General features: G+C 44.0%; 1 protein-coding gene across 1 annotated transcript in view; it reads left to right on the plus strand.

The window, feature by feature from the left end:
• Positions 1 to 3: 3 nt before the first annotated feature.
• The window catches only part of LOC112955315 (myosin heavy chain, skeletal muscle-like), a gene marked incomplete at its 5' end in the record, with an annotated part of 11242 nt that continues 9239 nt past the window's right edge, over positions 4 to 2006 (plus strand). Inside the window, 5 exon segments of the mRNA XM_026048590.1 lie at positions 4 to 159; positions 743 to 1049; positions 1151 to 1224; positions 1484 to 1571; positions 1669 to 1786. Coding sequence (XP_025904375.1) covers positions 4 to 159; positions 743 to 1049; positions 1151 to 1224; positions 1484 to 1571; positions 1669 to 1786 — 743 coding nt within the window.

Raw genomic sequence — 2006 nt, forward strand, 5'->3', positions numbered from 1 at the left:
GAGCAGCTCTGCATCAACTTCACCAATGAGAAACTGCAACAGTTCTTCAACCACCACATGTTTGTGCTGGAGCAAGAGGAGTACAAGAAGGAAGGCATTGAATGGGAGTTCATTGACTTTGGGATGGACCTGGCTGCCTGCATTGAACTCATTGAGAAGGTACCTATTCCATCCATGTCTATGATTTTGTGATGTTTCTAGGCCAGATTCAGCTGACAGAAAATCCTTCACACTCACACCCAGACATTCAGTACCAGGCTAAACCTAATCTCTTGTCTTGAAATTTATTTTATCTTGAGGTAAGGAAAGAAGGACAAGCGCAAAAYTGTGTCATCAGTCCCCTCTTGCCCTGTCTTCAAGCATGGAAAAGATCCTCCCAGTAACAGAATTCTTTGATAGACTACAGTTGTTCTCCTTTCTCTTTTCCTCAAAGAYAAATTTGAAAAATAAATACCGTCTAGACTAAATTCMCAAAACAGGGCATCTCCTGCAGCTGTTCATCCACTTATTTTTCTAAACGCGCCTACTGACCGTACTGCCCTTTCTAACTAGAGCTGCACCAATACTCTTACCGAWTCCRTGAAGACAGGCTCCTGGATGTGAAGGGAAGGGGAGGCAGAAATAAGTTTACTGACCAAGAACAAGCCCTGACAGACGCAGGCCTAAGACCTATACTTAGGTTCATGGCCTAAGTCTCGCAGCATCGTAATCTTTCTTTGGCTTTTCTTATGATGTCTTCCAGCCCATGGGCATCTTCTCCATCCTGGAAGAGGAGTGCATGTTCCCCAAGGCAACTGACACCTCTTTCAAGAACAARCTCTATGACCAGCACCTGGGCAAGTCCAACAACTTCCAGAAGCCCAAGCCTGCCAAAGGCAAGGCTGAGGCCCACTTTTCCCTGGTGCACTACGCTGGCACAGTGGACTACAACATCTCTGGCTGGCTTGAGAAGAACAAGGACCCCYTGAAYGAAACTGTCATTGGGCTCTACCAGAAATCATCTGTGAAGACACTGGCCCTACTCTTTTCTGCCTATGGTGGGGAAGCAGGTAAGCTCTTTAAAATCCACGTGGAGCATCTGTTCATAATAGAAATGGGGGATCTCCAAGGTAACATTAAAAACATGTGTTCTTTACCTTCACTTTTGCAGATGCTGGTGGTGGAGGCAAGAAGGGTGGTAAGAAGAAGGGTTCTTCTTTCCAGACCGTCTCAGCTCTTTTCCGGGTAAGCACAGAGTTCACTGGCTTTGAGAAGTGTCTTTGAAAATGCAGAGTAAACTCTTTACCATTTGTAAAAAGTCTTTTCAAAAACTTTTGATTTCGCAAGATGGTAGAATTCATAATCCAAGATTCAAGAAAAAAAAATACTTTAAGGTTATAAGCAATAAGTTATCAGTATGAGACACTCGGTTTGACATATTGGTTAGTAAGAAYGTAGTGCTTACAATTAATGACTTCTTAAACTCTACTTTATGACCTCTCAGGAAAATCTAAACAAGCTGATGGCCAACCTGAGAAGCACTCATCCCCATTTTGTACGCTGCATCATCCCAAATGAAACAAAAACCCCTGGTAAGGAGATAAAGCAGGAGCAAAACTTGAGCCACGGGAGCTCTTCAGCAGATTGCCCAGYAGTGATGTTAAAATCATTAATGGTGGTGTTTGTTAGGTGCCATGGAGCATGAGCTGGTGCTGCACCAGCTGCGGTGCAATGGCGTGCTGGAAGGGATCCGAATTTGCCGGAAGGGATTCCCCAGCAGAGTCCTCTATGCTGACTTCAAACAGAGGTAAAAGTGCTGCACCTATTACCAAGATGAGTAGCATGAGCATCYGASCCTTTTGGAAACATTAGACTTTAAGCCGTAATCTAAGAATGTTTCATTCTTAGTTAATCATGGCATAATGTAGCTTGGGGCCAAGATTACCATAGATTTGGGTTTAACAGTATGAAAACTTTCTACTCCCTACCCTGAAAGCATGCACTGTTCCCAGGCATGAGATGAGTCA

The sequence above is a fragment of the Nothoprocta perdicaria genome, unplaced genomic scaffold, assembly GCF_003342845.1.
Source record: "Nothoprocta perdicaria isolate Ctin4 unplaced genomic scaffold, notPer1 scaffold_556, whole genome shotgun sequence".
In the NCBI taxonomy this organism is placed as follows: domain Eukaryota; kingdom Metazoa; phylum Chordata; class Aves; order Tinamiformes; family Tinamidae; genus Nothoprocta; species Nothoprocta perdicaria.